General features: G+C 40.1%; 1 protein-coding gene across 1 annotated transcript in view; it reads right to left on the bottom strand.

The window, feature by feature from the left end:
- Positions 1-7,076: 7,076 nt before the first annotated feature.
- The window catches only part of CCDC6 (coiled-coil domain containing 6), a gene marked incomplete at its 5' end in the record, with an annotated part of 29,579 nt that continues 22,430 nt past the window's right edge, over positions 7,077-14,225 (bottom strand). Inside the window, 2 exons of the mRNA XM_010154647.1 lie at positions 7,077-8,449; positions 10,748-10,872. Of these exons, the coding sequence (XP_010152949.1) occupies positions 8,258-8,449; positions 10,748-10,872 (317 nt within the window). The remainder of the gene's footprint in view (positions 8,450-10,747; positions 10,873-14,225) is intronic.

Here is a 14,225-nt window from a genome sequence, read left to right as displayed (position 1 = left end):
AGGAATAGTTCTGAAGCTCAGTGCCAGAAATTCATTCCACTTTGTGACTGGGTGAAATAAAACTCTATGTAGTGCACTATCAAGGGGCTCTCAAACAATCAAAGTGCTCTCTACTGTACTGCAAGCTATGAACACAGCTGGCTACACCCAGATGTTCTATGAGGTTCCTGTAATTTCTCCAACTCATCTCTAGTATGACAAAGAAAAGCATTCATGCTGTGAAGTTTAAATCAGTCCCACTAGACATCAGTATTCCCCTCCTTGCTAGGAAGGCTGGAGACGGTCACACAACAGATACAGGAGACCCACAGATCACAGTTCTGGTTTCATTAAATTCACATACCAGGTTTTGTTCAAGCCTTAGGGAAAAAAGCTCGGGGCATACTGTACAGCCTTTTCACTAATATAAACTAATCTTTTTCCACTCTGCAAACACCAGCCATATCTGGCTCCCACTTTTTATTGTTCACTAAAAATACTTCAACTCTTGCTCCATATCACCCCAAGGAAAACATTTGTCACAGCTGGCATCACCACCAGTTCACTGGTTAGCATGGAGAGACTTTCCCACATGTAGGGGTAGAGAAAAGCCACAGCTCATGTTCATGAAGAGCCCTGGGGCTCAAAAGCCAAGTTCCCATCTCAGTCGCCCCAGTAGTTGTCTTTAAGTGTTTGTTGCATTCAAGAGAACGAATGGTCTCTTAACGTACCTTCAGCCTCCACCTGGGAAACGCAGGACTCCAACTTCTTGCTTCTGGGCCGAAGGATATACCGTATACCTTGAAAGGTATGGAATAGCCTCAAAAGCACAGGAAACAGACTGATATCCAAGCCCAGCATCTTTACATACAGGAAGGATTAGGCTTATTAAAACTGCCTGCTTTGCAATGCATCATTCTTTCTCCTGCTCTCAGCAGTTTACCAGAATTACTAAGTTAACTCCTGAAATGCTGGGAACCTGCTTCCCTTTATAAAGGGGTACAAGCGCCAGAAGAAATACAGAACCACCATATAAAGGGGAGATCACCTGGACAAGGCAACCTGAAATTAAACCAATCACGTGCATCATCTTTCCCTTTTCATCTGGTCTTCTGAAAGTATTCAAGCAACTCATCTCTGTTCAGACATGTCAGAGAGAAAATAAACAACACGCATGAAGACAGACCACATCAAGTTTACAGACTCACCAGCTGTGTCAGTGTTAGGCTAGATACTAGGAGACAAGCAGAAAACTGACTGCTCAGCATTTGCAGCAGTGGAGAGAGGACAATAAAGGCATTTTAAGAAATACTGCAGGTGTTCTTAGAACAGAGTAACAAGGACCAGCTAGATTAGCATTCACTGAAGTACTTCCATGGCCTGGTGCCCAAGACCTTGCAGACGTGATAATACAGGGATTTTACTGGTCATACTGTATGGAATAGTATGCTTTGTATTGCCTGCAGAAGCCTGTGCTGACTAGAGCAGAGCATGCAGTCGCAGACATACATCTGAGTGGCAGCTGAACGACAAGACAAAGACAAGTGGATTCAACCAGTAAGTTTAGCAAGCCTCAGACAAAGATACAGGATAAGCTTAGGTAAGTGCTACTGAGACTTTGAGACCTACGCCCAGATACTTGGCAATACAGCCAGATACAGCAAGTAATACTTACAAAAGCTATTGAGTATGCCCCACAGGTGAGCGCTGGGCTAACCTGATGAATCAACACACCGAACAAAAAGGTGACAAAACCAGAGACTTCACAAGGGACAGCACAACAAAGTACACACAGAACTTTCACAAATGCATACCATTTTCTTTAGGCATCTAAAGCTGACAATTTCACTGTAAATACCAAGTTTACCATTCGGCTATGACACTCCAGTTACACTGTGCCTGCTTCTCTCCTCTCTGTTTCTAGCCAATGTGATGACCCAGCATCAAGAAAGCACTTACTACAATTAACAGTTATTCATACATTCAGACTGGTTAATGCTTTAATATTATTATATTTAGTAATTGATCAATGTTTTAGTAAAAAGATGACAAACAGTAGAAATCATGGTGCATTCTTAAGACGAACTTCCACTAGAAAATGACCGAAGCCATCAACAGTAGAACGATGTACAAGAAAACCAAGACAAGCTGAAGCAGACCACCAGACATCATAACCTTTACTACTACAGAGAAATAGCAAAAGCCCTCTTTTCTAAACTACAAAACATACACTACACCCCTTAACACAGGCAAGGAAACATTTTTTTCTCTTCTCTTCCTCTCAGACTTAATATCAGTTTAGAACAGTGGCTGTACTGCTGTATGCTGCTTTTGACTCACCACACTTAAGATGAGTTTTTCTATAACTCTGTACAAATATACATCTCTGTCCCTTATGATCCCCTTTATACATCTCTGTTCGAAGCTGGTCTCAGCTTTGAAAGACTGAAAAAAATATGAAACTTTGCTCCTACTCCTAATCATCAGTTCTTGCTTTGGCAAAAAAGCCCAAACTCTCACTGGAAGGCAGCTGTAAAAGGTTAAATGTACACGTTTAATTCAGGGGAGAAAGATACTCTGCAATTTTCCCACAATAACAGCTCAATAATATAGCTACATTCTTCCAAGATAGAAGCAAAACTGATGGAATCAAGCATGCATGATTATACTCAGACTATTCACCTAATCCAACCAATTATGCAAACAGCATAATCCTCAGATTCTCCACTCAGCCATTTAAGTGAGAATACCAGAAATGGCTCAACTAGAATCAAAGAGAGCAAAAGTAAAAGACAAGCACACAGCTTTTTCTGATTCCTAGTTCTCATTTGCTTCCTCTTTTTCCCAGTGATGACAGGCTGATGGACAGAAGAAAATATATATCCACCCCACAGTCTCCCATACAAGTAAATACAAAAAAATCAAGTGTTTATTGGAAGTCTGCATGAAGGCACAGATGAGCTTGATTACAGACACATCATAACAGTTACAAATACATGTAAACACCTTGAGATATACAACAAAGCAATAATACAGCTAATACAGGAATAAAATGTAACCTGCTATAAAAAAAAAAAAGAAAAAAAAACTTCGTATCTTGAGGTTCTTTCAATGATAAGCTCCAAGTCACACCAACACAGTGTAATGCTTCTAAAGTCATCACTTGGATTCATGCTCAATAGATCTGCACGTTGACCATTGTTAACCAGTGAATTTATAAATTCAATCCCAATTTGAACAGGCTTCCTCTACTAGGATCAGGAAAACATCGGAATAACCAGCTAGACACCCAACCAACCTATGAGGCTTTGTAAATTCTCTACACAAGAGCAATCACCAAGGTACTGAAATTAAACATAAGCTTCAGAAAAGCTCAAGGATGCTTGTTCCATTTTTACTTGCATTTGAGGAAATTGCTGTATTTCTGCAGGAAAGGAACAGTCTACAGCTGTCTGGTGATTTTTTTTTCCTTCCTCCCCAGGAGGCTTAGATTTCATCTGAAACACCTGCCAAAACAAAAGTCAGCAATCACAAACTAAAGTGCCTTGGACAGTTTAGGTTTTACCACTAGAATAAAAACATCTTCACTTATAGATGAAGTATTAATCTATATCATGAGAAAACCCACCTTTGCATGTAGAAGACTACTTGCAATATTTCTGTGGAAAAGGGAATTGATTTTTTTGGTTTTTAATTAGACACTAATGCCAGGAACTTAAAGAACCAAAACACAGCATTTTTTGAAAGGAAACCACGCAGAAAACCCCGTAATTTTAGTACAGGCAATTCCCAGGCCTTGCCAAAAGGTACTGTGAGCAGCAATTTACTACAGGGGCACAGAGTTTCCTCAAACTCAACCCTCAACCATCTGTCCTAACTCCCCACTCCTCTGCAAAAGCCTTATGACCTCTAGTGCCTGGTTCCAGCGAGGAAAGACTCCTACCCACACAACACACGCAGAACAAAGCCTAGCACAGCTACGACATTTCTCCTGATCCTGCGGCCACATCATCCCAAACTAAAGATGAGGTAGTACTTTTCTTTGGAGCCCAACCAGTTGAATAGGAACAAGCACTAATCTCCCTAATGGAGCAGCTGTCTGTTAATGCTGTGCCAAACTCCATAGTTTTAGCTCCTCTTCAGGGCACACTTCTGATACAAAACCAGCAATGGCTCCTTAACAAAATAATCATGACATAAGCACACACTCCCATCTGAATGACTGCATCGTAAAGGCCACAGTCTGGCATATTCATTGACCTTCTCCGGTCCACAAAGTGGCAATCACTCTTAACCTCTGTTTGTTCTGGGACTAGTGGTTGTTACCCAAAGGAACATGAAGGATACCCTGAGTACTTCTTACAGCGAGCTGTTGGGAAAAAATAAAAAGGAGGGGGAAAGAAAAAGAAAAAGAAAAAAAAAAGAGATTCAGAACTGTAGTCCAAATCCAAAAAGGGCTGGGAGAGTAATTCAGCTCCTCAGGGTACTGAGGAAAACAGATTGTCTCTATGCATACGGTCCATTTGGTAATTCGGGGCTGTTTTCTCTCTCCAAGAGGACAGATCTTTCCCCTCAAGAAGGTGGTTGTAACATATGCATGTATTATAATTTTATAGCTTACACTCAAACTTTCTTGTTTCTTATGAGATGGCTTGAACTGGAGAAATATGTTCTGCATAATCCATGCTCTGTAGACTCCCAAGGATCAAAAAGAAAGAGACTGCCATGACTGAAACAAAAAGGAAACATCAAAAAGAGTTGAACAGTGTTAGAACTCATACTGCTTGTAAAACTAAGCATTAGGATTAGAAAAAACACTGCAAGTCTTAAGGTCCCTGGATGCACCCTCTTGGTATGGAATAAGCAGTACTAAGGATGAGAGGCTGTGTTCCTTGATTGACAAAGTAGGCAAGGCTCTCTCATTTGTCTCCGTGATTAGTTACCACTTACTGAACAAAATACACGGAGTTTCAAATGTCTCCTGTTGGCAGTGCAACTCACAGATCCCAGGAAGCCTTCTCATTTTCATTGCCTCCAAGACTGCATTTTTCATTCAGCTGAAGCGCACAGGGATTCCACCCAGGCAGATGGATTCCTGAACGCTAATGTTTTAACAGGAAAGCAATCCTGTTCTGGTCAGCTCCAGTGCAGCAGTTAATTGACAACAGAAAAATCACTGACACTCTCTTGAAAAACTCCGATAGTCATTTCTGTCCTTGGGAATATGCTCTCAGAGGAGTAGACGTAATTAAAACAATCTTATCTGGCTGTTAGTTGGATGACTATCTCCGAGCAGTCCCAACTCTTTTTCCAAAGAACTTCTCTGGAACAAATCGTAGATAAACTCTTAATGCTCTACAGAATATCAGCTGCATTCCAGTGCCCAAGCCAGATCCCTTGAGAGAAAAAGTAAAAAGAAAGTTGCCTGATTGTCAGAGAGGAGAGCATTGCTAGAACAGTTAAAAGATTTAAAAAAAACCCAAACTAAACTCTTAGCTGTAAAGGGGTACACTCACAAAATATTCATCACAGCTGAAAACTGCTTCTGTGGCCTTGCTGAACTAGTGATGATGCAGTGTGCAACTGACAGGAATTAGTAACGAAAAAGAGAGCAGAAACCCACCCAGGCGTTTCTGAGAGAAAGCAGCCAAGCACTTAGGCCCTCATGGTGAGCTGGACCTCACTGTCAAGTGAGTTCCTCCAGTCTATAGGAGATCTGATAAAAATCACAGCTGCAGAATCATAATTCATGACTATAATTCACAAGAAAAACTGAAAATCCATTTACATTTATTAGGAGATGGTTGTGCACAATTCCTCATCTTATTCAAAATGTCTACAAATAGAGTTTAACACTTCTGATTGCAAGCAAATGTTTGTTCAACGTTCTTCGTTAGGTAAGGTCGACTTAGCGCCTTGTTACACTGTCAGGATTTAGTACACATTTTCAGTTCTTTAGTTTCCTCTGGTAATAGTTCCCCTGGAATAGTAAAGAGAGTTCACTAAGACACTTCATAACAGCAGCTGAACGTGGGTTACACAAATTCAGTTTTGGAATATGCTTCAAATGTATATTATTCTAGGCAATTTTCCATTTCAAGATCTTAAAACAACACTGTCAAAGGCTTCTCCCCTTCCCCCCCACCCCCCCGGCATTTATACTACCACCACTATGAGTTCACAATCTATCCATATGTCCAAGAATCGCAAAGCACTTCAGAAAAGAGGGCACCATGTTAAATAGTTGTGTACTTGAGCTGGAATCCTACCTATAAGATACATTTTTTTTTCATCTTATGTTTACAAAAGGACAAGCATCTCAACCAATCCTACCGTGAGCTTAGTCTCAGCTCTGACCGTCTCTAACTTTCTCACATGCAATCCTACCAGTGACTCAGGAGCTCTGTTTAGTTACAATGCTCACAGCTGAGTTTCCACGGTGGAAAGGTGAGCATCTGCGACACTCAATTGTTTTCAGATGGGAGCACTAGTCAAATTTTAGGCCTGCCACAATCTTGAGAATCACTTGATTGGAGAGTCACTACCGTAACTAATGTATTTGGATAATGCACTTGATCCCATATTGGTTTAAGAAGTATAGACTACATATGCACTTCTCTGAACTCTCTCAGAGCTGAAATTACACAGCTACAGTGAAGAAATTCTAGTTTTGCCTTAAGCGGAACCTTTTACAACATTGTTTTAACTTACTACTTTGATTTCGAGCACTAATTTTATACAGGTTTTCAGTTCGTAATCTTTACTGAATAGGTGAGCGGCAAACATGAAATTATATGTACAAGTGTTAGTATACCACCCCAATGCTGTACTTCCTTCCCAAAAATGTCCTTAAAAAAGCATTAGGCATGTCAAACAAACTTTTGTAAACAAAAGATAAATTACTCGTGTTCTGCTCTGATTATAACCAAATACATATTCTCATAAAATAAACATTCTCTTGTCATTTTCCATGGCCCACATATCCATATATATGAGGTAAACCACTTAAAATCCTCAATAATATATAAACCTCAGTACTCGACAGGAACCTCAGGAAAAATATAACTGAGCAAGATGTCAATATCAAGAAGTGACACTTTGTTCCACTGCAAAGTGAAACCAATTTATTTGTGCTAAATGAATGGAAAGAATGTATTCAGAATACATTTCTTCATACATTGTACCGGCTTAGGCTGCTAAATAAGCATTCATTAGTGCCACGTTGTGCTACTTTCTTGTACTCTGTTTCTACCAAGCAATACAACGTTTTGGCTGTTACGCCAACATATTCCTATACGCTCATCTTATATCGTATTTTCTAACAGACCTTTGAACATTTAGAATACCTGTTCAAACTTTGCTTCAGGGGAATCACAATTAATATATTTTAACAAGAAAAAAAATCATCATTAGCCGTTCTCTACAATCACATTGCCTTCTGCAGCAAAAAAAATTAACTCAAAGAGCACACTTTAATCAGCTATCAGTAACCTGTGGGCAGGACCACACTTCCCGAAGTTAATTGTGACAGATCACACAGTATGGGCAGCTTACAGGTTAACATAAATGTCAAGTGAAATCACCAAATCTTAAGGTCCACGAATTGTACATTCCACAGACTCCACCAGGCCAGTTCCCTCCCTGCAAAATTCAGACGGTACCATACGCTTGAGGTGCTTTTTAACAGGAGAAGTACGGATGTGTCTCTGTGCTGAATTAAGCTTATTTACTACGTAATGCAATGGAGTATGTGTCTTGGGCACTGATTAGGGTGTCTGACTCACTTTTGCACTGGAAGCTGTTGTTTCAAATGACTAAAATGTAGTGCTGATTTTCCGTAAGCTTGGTAAACACTGTAACATTTCAGAATTTATCTTACAGCCCATCATGCCTTTAATTTTCTGCAAATTGTCATGAAAAAATATAAAAAGGTATCCCTTCAATTTTACAAACCTAAAAGCCAGGAAAATGAAGCTTTGGAGCCAAGCAAAACGACATAATGCCGTATTACCAAACAGAGTAGCAAATGTTCCAGCCAGAGAATGGACATACATGTAGTTCAAGTAAACACTGATGGAAAACTTTGTTAAGTTAGTGTTGTAGACCCACAACACTGGCTGCATTTTATACAAACGTTTACAACACGATTAACAGTGAAGCCTATATAACCTCAGTGCAAATAAGTCAAATCCAAATATGCCAAGAAAGCCTTTGGCTTTTAGTAAACTGCTCCATGTTATGAGTCCACTTCTGACATACAGACTGCCGAGCACATGCACTAAGGCTGAGAGGAGGGATGCACTGAATGTTGAAAAGTGGCTGACTGCGACGCTGCGGATTGGACCGTAGGTTGCACAGGTGGCGGAGGTGGTGGCGGAGGTGGCTGCACTGGGGTCTGCGTGTTTGGAGAAGGAGGAGGAGTGGGACGTTTAAATTTGTCGGGGCTGTTACTTCTTCGTGGTGAAGGCCTCTGCGAACAAATATTGAAATTATGTTTAACACACTCCTTAACAACGGCAGGTGCAAGTCCGCTAACCAATTCATTGAGCTTGGCAAAGGAAACGAAAAACCCACCAAAAAATCTCAACAGTTACGCAGGAAGAATCCATCTCAAAACATTGCAAGAAGCACAACTTTTACACAAAACAAACAATACTCTGAAATGGAGTATCAAAGGAAAGGGGAAGTACTTTTGAGGCCAAACAGAACATGCATCCCTTCCTGCCAGCTTGCAGGAAATGAACACAAGACAGGTTTACCTATGATGCCCAACAACATAAAGAGAAATGAGAGAAGCTGTAGAGACAGCTCATCCCAGCTGTGTGTGCCCAACCAGCAGCTACCGATGAACCTTCAACTTCATGCTGCTGGCGTATGAAGTCCAACTACGTGATACCTGAGTGTGGGTGGAAATGTTTCGAATGCCAGACAGTCTGCCCAGAATCTCTAGCTTTCTGAAAGACTCTTAGTCTGCACACTGAAGCGAGACCAAAGCATAATAAAAGTTGTTCTTTGGAGAACAAAAAAGGATTACAACGATTTGAGCTGCAGGAGTGAAACAGCTGTTAGAGAGCTCCCCTCAACAGAAACCACAGATTTTCAACAACCTCCACATTTAAACACAAGCATTTAGAACGTACTTTATCTTCACAAAAGAAAATCTTCTTTAATGTTAGCAATGTAAAAATACTAATTACACTGCACAAAACTAGCTTCTGCACTTCTGAAACCAAAATGCTCACTACTTACCGATCCAGTCAGTATTAACCAAGAACCTCATGGCATGACAAACCACCCACCCACCATTAATAGTCAACCACAGGTGATCAACTCTGGGGAGAAGCATAATTACAGTGCTCTACCAGGTAAAGTCAATTTATTCTGTAACAAAGATCAAAAAATGAAGAGTCAAGAACCAAACTGGAGTTTAGTCAAATAATATATATTGTGTGTATTTTTCTGCACAACTATATACAACAGATTAATGCTCTATGCAAAAAGCCAAGGGATTCTTGGAAACTGACCAATATCTCTGAAACACTTAAAATCATTTATTGCATTTGCATACATCTACTAATATACGGAGACAAAGCTAGGAGCTACGTTATGAACACCTTTCTCAAAACAATTAGTATTTTGTCTTGATGGTAGTCTTTTCTGTAGTGACTAAATATGACACCAGTTAATTTACAGTTTCAGAGAGCAGTATTTCACAGAGACTGAATGGAACAAGTTCCCTGAAAAAAATGATTTATAAAATTAGGTTCCAAGTTTTCCAGAAACAAAGATCTTCCTAGGACTAACTCATGTGACACAAAGCAGTGGGCTGAACCCAAAGTAGGATTCTACCTTCCTGTTGAGCTCCAGCTTCCCTCCTGCTCTATCCACTACTGTAGCATTTCCACCAATCTTTGCTCAGTTAAATTAGCAATTACCTTTGAACGCTCACCTAATGGATTTTAGAAGAAGCGACATTTTAGCCTTCTACTAAGAATTCTATTGAAACATATTTCCACATCTAGGAATGAAAAGTATTAGCAAAAACCTTGCGGGATATTTACATACTACCATACCTGTTGAGAAAAATCAAAATGGTCTGGGACACAACTGTAAGGCATTTTGCCAAATGGTTAATGTTTAGGCACTCTTCGCTCATATAACTCCACAAATATTTAGATAAAACATGATTAAGCAGAAATGCATCAAAAAACGCAGGTAAAAAGGAGATAAACCCAGTGGAAAAATACGAGAAATTGCCCTAACAAATGTTTATATAAACTTTCTCCTTTGCCATTGAGAACAGAAAACAAGAATTAACTGCCTGTTACAGTGACATGATGGTAGCATTGTGTGTCATCCTGAAGAAAACCTGAGCTTGGAGCAACCTCAGATGACTCATCCGTCAGATGGTGGAGACTAGGAGAAAAACGAAAGCAATGTTTTTACTTCCCAGGAGAGGCTTAGCAGCTTAGAACATCACTTCTCACACCCTGCCTGCCGAGCCATAAGATGATACCTATTACTGTCCTTAAGATGACAATACAGCCTATTCTTTTGTAGAAAATAGGGCTCTCCAAAAAGAATCAGTTTCTGAGGGGTGAAGAGGAAAATCAGGGTTGAAGAAAGCAGCAATAGGTATCTTGGAGTAAGGAGACAAAAACAAACATTTACAAAAATGTTTTGTAAAAAAAGCTTAAGGACAAGCAACCATAACTTTTAGAAACCAAACTGGCATTGGTAACAAGTCTTTATTGTTTTAAATACTTACTGTAATACCATGGGACGGTCCCATATGTTGCACATGAAGGCCTGGGGAATTGTAGTAAGACATTCCAGCTCTAGTCAGTGAAGTTGGTGGTGTGAAACCAACTGTATGACTTGCATATGACAGACCTAAAAATTGTTAAAACAAGGTAACATCAACATTCTTGTAGTATGAGGTTTTCAAAAACCTTTTAAGTCTAATCAATGACAGATTAAGAAACGGTAACTGCCACCAGATTAGACATCTAAAAAACATTCATTGTACTGAAGAGCACGATGCGAAATTAACATCATTTGCTGTAGTAAACTACTGTATGTTTCAAAACATACACTACAGAACGTTAAACATAGCTTTTCATTTAACACAGACAGTGTAAGGCTCCCCTGGCAGCTTAGTTTTAGTCCATGAGTAATTTACACCCAGCCTTCTGTTTCTCCTCAGCGGAAATGGCTCCCTGAACGAAACACGTGCTGAAGAAGCAGAGAGGTGGTGTCTGGAGAAGCCATCTAGCACTGGGCCACTATGGGTTTCCACAAAGAAACTAGGTGGCTCCTCCAAGGCACACCAAATCCGCACCCAGGCTCCCTCCTGTTCTGCATCGGAGCTTATAGGCAGGGACCCAAAGATCTTTGGGGCTGTGAAGTTAAAACATTTTGGGATTAGTTGCTAGCTGGACTAGGCTAGCAACTAACATTTAAAATTACAACTTGTTTTACTCACATTAAGGAAAGCTTAGTATTCCAAAGTGTAAATGTCTAATTCTTCCACCTAAATATTTCCTTTTGGTACAAATTTATCTATAAAAACACAGAGTACCTGCAAAGCTAACCACAGCAACTACTAAGCGATTAATCTCCAGACCCTGAAGTGTTCTGAACATTTTGAGTATTTCTCAAAGCAGCATGCTGTCTAAAACCTTTAGCTCATTCTGCTTTCTGACAAAAATAGCTTTAAGGTAGGAGACTACTTTTCTCAGCTGTTTAATATTAAGACACTAACAACAGCTTTGAAGAATTATGGTCAAAAAAATTTCTAAAGGTCCATTAAACTTTTCTAACACCACATTGGATTTAACAGTTTTCACACTTCTTAAACGCTGAACTAATGCAGAACAGTGCCACTACAATGCCACTGCAGCTACAGCACGTGTTACGGGCCCGATGTTGTTGTTCTCTGTGTTAGGGGGACAGTGCCAAAGGCTAACTCTTAGAATAATACAGCAGTCGAGATGTCTTTCTGTGTTAGGCTGTGTAGACGACATTCTGGTTTTCACTATTTACTGCTTTTGATAATATTCTGGTTTTCACTACGTGCTGCTTTGCACTATATTCTATTCTGACGATATTTTGTTAGGATCAGCTGTTTTGACTTTATTCTGGTTTTCACTACATCAAGCTGTTTTGACAAAGCTCTATTTTCTGGTGATGGTTTTAGATGTTAAGCTGTGTTGATGATGCTGTCTCTCACTATGTTAACCTGTTTTCACAACGACCCGGTCTTCAACGTGTTTCTCTGCCACGCTGCTGAGAAAGGTTTGATAACGAGAGATGGGCCTATTGTTTATCAAAAGCAGGAGGGCACAGGCTCATGAGTACCTCAGCAGTGTCCTTGTAAGCTGGGAAGAGCAGATGTTTAAGGAATTTTGTCCTTTTTGTGAATTTTGCTCATTAAAGGCTTATTATAATACTAAAAATCACACCCATGGATCAAGAAGACCCTTGCCCAGATGAAGACCCTTCTCCTGAACATACGTAATAATGGAAGCGATGTGTCAGCAGTATAACTGTATAACCAATCATTGTCAAGAGGAAGGACTGGAAAATTACTAATCCTGAAAGTTTTGTGTATAAATATGGCACAAAGAACTCTGTCTGGTGTGCATGCCAGGAGGAGATATCCCCCATGCACCCAGCACCACAACAAACAACTGTCAGCTTTCTAAACTATCATTTGGCTTAGAGAGTTTTCTTCGTTACTTTTTGGTAATACATGCACCAACACCCAGCTTTGTCCTTAACTGCATCTATCTGCGTTTGTGCCTACAGCTGATGAGACAAGATCTTGGGGAAGCAGGACAACATCAAGCCTCAGATCACTAATGAAATCATATAAGGAAGCACACTCCCCTTGCTTCTTTCAGTGCTAGGTTTGATTCTGCTATGTCCGCAACGATTGTCTACGGCAAGTTACAGGTGACTCCAATGGAATCACTCTCTAGAGTAGTTAAACAATGCAGATTAGCAAAATTAATCTGCTTTTTGACTACAGGATCTAACTGTCTGTATAGCACATGTTTTATAACTAAGTGCTTTTGTGAGCACAAGGACAGAAAGAAGACAATGTTCAAGTAGGTGACAAGACAATGTTCAAGTAGGTGACAAATTTCTGACTCTCAAGTCAGAGAGAGGAGTCCAAACCAATAAAAAGCAAAAAAATACACCTCAAGTTACCTTTGCAACATTACAATTTTGGACTGGTTTAGGATAAACCAGCTCCTAAAGTTTTACAAATGCAGGTCTACATGACAAAGAAGCAATTAACAGAGTCGTGCACGTACATCCAAGGTAGCTCGCCTCTGCAGCCCAAAATCTCAAGCTTAGCAGCAGAAGCAAAGCATAAAACAGTATCTACACTAATTGGTAATTAGAGTAGCTAATCCCCAGCTGCCTAGGAGTAGGAATACTTCCACAATCTTCAAAGTTCCACGCACTGTGCTAGAAATCTCGGCAGTATCTCAGCTTGAAAGCCTTCAAAAGCAGGGTCTCAAGCCATGCAAGCACAAAAGGCTCTGGGAAAAGCCAGAGTCTGAGCCATTAAACCTGACCCATATGAAATTATCGTGCTTCTAACTGGTTTAAAATTCTCATTCTACCAATTCAGACATATCGTTTCCCAAACAGAACGTGCCAAGCCATACAATTACTTGACGCAAAATACAACTGTTGTATTATTCCATGCTGATATTTTTGACAATGCCTTACTGTACTAATTCAGGTATAAGGTACACTCAAAAACTATTTGTTTTCATTCATTACTGCATCCATATATACCAGACAGCTGTACAAAATTCCCTACTGATCTCATTAGTCCTCCAACAAACTGCTGCTTTGATTTTTCTGAAGTCTGAAGCTTCCCAACTGCGATCTTAATTTATCAGATGTGAAGTCATGTAGCTGCCTGTGCAGAAGTGCTAACCCGGAACATTTACTGTACTAACATCACCAGCACTGTGAGCTCTGTTAGAAAAGACCATTTCAGCCGTGCTACTTTTAACTCTGCTTCAGCACCCCCTGTGTGTTGGATGTCATTCCCACTAGAACGCAGCACTATCAACTGCTGATGGGAAGAGAAGTCCACAGGGAACAAGAATTGTGCTTCAGTCCCACTGTAGGAACAACAAACCAATAGGGTGCTCCTGCATTGACACATCAGCATCTAAACTGGGTACACTCCTGGGTAATCTAGGATGCAACCCTTAAGT

The sequence above is a fragment of the Eurypyga helias genome, unplaced genomic scaffold (genome assembly GCF_000690775.1).
Source record: "Eurypyga helias isolate BGI_N326 unplaced genomic scaffold, ASM69077v1 scaffold39396, whole genome shotgun sequence".
Taxonomy (NCBI): Eukaryota; Metazoa; Chordata; class Aves; order Eurypygiformes; family Eurypygidae; genus Eurypyga; species Eurypyga helias.
This window is presented reverse-complemented; position numbering and strand designations above follow the sequence as displayed.